Below are 2112 nucleotides of genomic sequence, written 5' to 3' on the forward strand. Positions count from 1 at the left end.
TAAATAGTAGTTGTTATTAGTTTTTGTATGAATAGTATTACTAATATTGTAATTATTATTATTATTATCATTAATATCACATGAATCCATTTCATTATTACATAAATTTTGTTGGTAATAATTACAATATTCATTTTTGAAATGAATGAAATGATTATTCATCTTGTTATTGTCTTCATTTGTTATTAATAAAACTTCTATATTTTTTCTAAAAAAGTGTATTAAGAAATCCTTTAATTTTTTTGGTAAATATGGATACCCGGTTTTAGTATCCAATAGAAATGCATCTAATGGTATGATAATTAATTTTACGGGTTCAGATTTCCATACATCTAATTGGATATTACTTAAATCTATATTATTTATATTTGATAATTCAAGGGCTAAACCTAAATGACTATAATTAAAATTACAATATGCAATAAATTTTGCCCATAAATTCCATCCATTTATAATGTCACAAGTTATATTGTTATTATAACTTTCCTTATGACAAGGTTTTTTTTTTTTTATAACAATAGGTATTCTCATTATTAAGGATAACATATTATAATTATTTATACATGAGTTAATATATCTAGCATAATTATCACATTTTATATTGGGTACGTTAATAATCAATTTACTTATAGATATATAAGTAGACCATTGTAATTCTTTATTTAATGCATCCATAGAATATAAACTTGAATTTTCATTTTCGTCATCAGGATTTATCCATGTGGACATTAATCCATATATATTTTTTTCCCATATATTTTTATCTTCATATATATTACCAAACAAAGGATCTATTTTATAACTACATTTTTTTCCATTCCCATTTATCATAGAAGAATTATTTAGTAAATCATTTGTATTTAATTCGTTATATATGTTTTTCGTATTATCATTAAAAAGTTTACATGCGAAAAAATCAGGATCTATATTATTTTCTTCACATTGTGGTATTTTATGATATTCAATTTCTATACCTAATTTTAGGTATCCGTATTTATTCTTTATAGTCATTTTTTTTATTTATTATCTCTTACGTAAATAATTATAGCTTATAAAATATTTACCATGAACATATACATATACATATATATATATATATATATATATATATATATTTTATTATTTAGATAAAGGATAAAATATAAAAAAATAAAAAATAAAATATACATATATTTATATATGATAATATATTTATGCGTATATATACAAATGAATAAATTACATTAAAAATAATTAAATAAATAATCATACATATTAATATATTTATTCTTATACTATTTAGTACGTGAAGAAAAATATTATTACATATAATACTAAATATATATATATATATATTAATATAATATATTTATAAATTCGTATGTTGTTTTCTCCTATATGTTTAGTATATCCTATATTTTAGATATATCATAAAAAGGTTTATGAAGAAAGGAAATTTATATTTATATATCATCTTTTATTTTTTTTTGTTAAATATTAAAAATATATATATATATAAAACAAATTGTAGTAAAATATAAGCAATATTTATATATCACATGGTATATAAATAAATAAAAATATTATAATGAAAAAAGGATAAGATGTTCATGAAATAATAATATATATGAATATACATACATATATATATATATATATATATATATATATATATATATATATAAGTTTAATTCTTTTAAAATAAAAAAAAAAAAAAATATTATCCTATTTGTATTATTCATTTAAGCATAAATTAATATCATAAGTAAAATTGTTAAAAAGATAAAAATCTGTAATTTTTTTCTTTGACTTTACAAAACAAAATATATATATATTTTTATAGAAATACATAATTACAATACAAAAAATATTGGAATAATATATACTCGTTTTTTTGGGTATATATGGATTTATTGTAATTAAAAAAAGCAGCACATATATATATGTATATATATATATATATATATATATATATATATTTTATTGGTCACTAGTTTTGTATTTCTATCAAAGGGATATATAAATTTAAATATTTATATAAAGTAGGTAAATAAATGGATATGGATTTATATATATTAATACACAGGTCCTATGAAAAGTGTAATAGGTAAATAAATATGTTAGATGTTTGTC

General features: G+C 17.3%; 1 protein-coding gene across 1 annotated transcript in view; it reads right to left on the reverse strand.

The window, feature by feature from the left end:
- The window catches only part of PRSY57_1359900 (protein arginine N-methyltransferase 5, putative), a gene marked incomplete at both ends in the record, with an annotated part of 2178 nt that extends 1167 nt beyond the window's left edge, over nt 1–1011 (reverse strand). Inside the window, one exon of the mRNA XM_012909520.2 lies at nt 1–1011. This exon is cut by the window's left edge and continues 1167 nt beyond it. Coding sequence (XP_012764974.2) covers nt 1–1011 — 1011 coding nt within the window.
- Between the last annotated feature and the right edge of the window lie 1101 nt (nt 1012–2112).

Source organism: Plasmodium reichenowi, chromosome 13 (genome assembly GCF_001601855.1).
Source record: "Plasmodium reichenowi strain SY57 chromosome 13, whole genome shotgun sequence".
NCBI classification, from domain to species: Eukaryota; Apicomplexa; class Aconoidasida; order Haemosporida; family Plasmodiidae; genus Plasmodium; species Plasmodium reichenowi.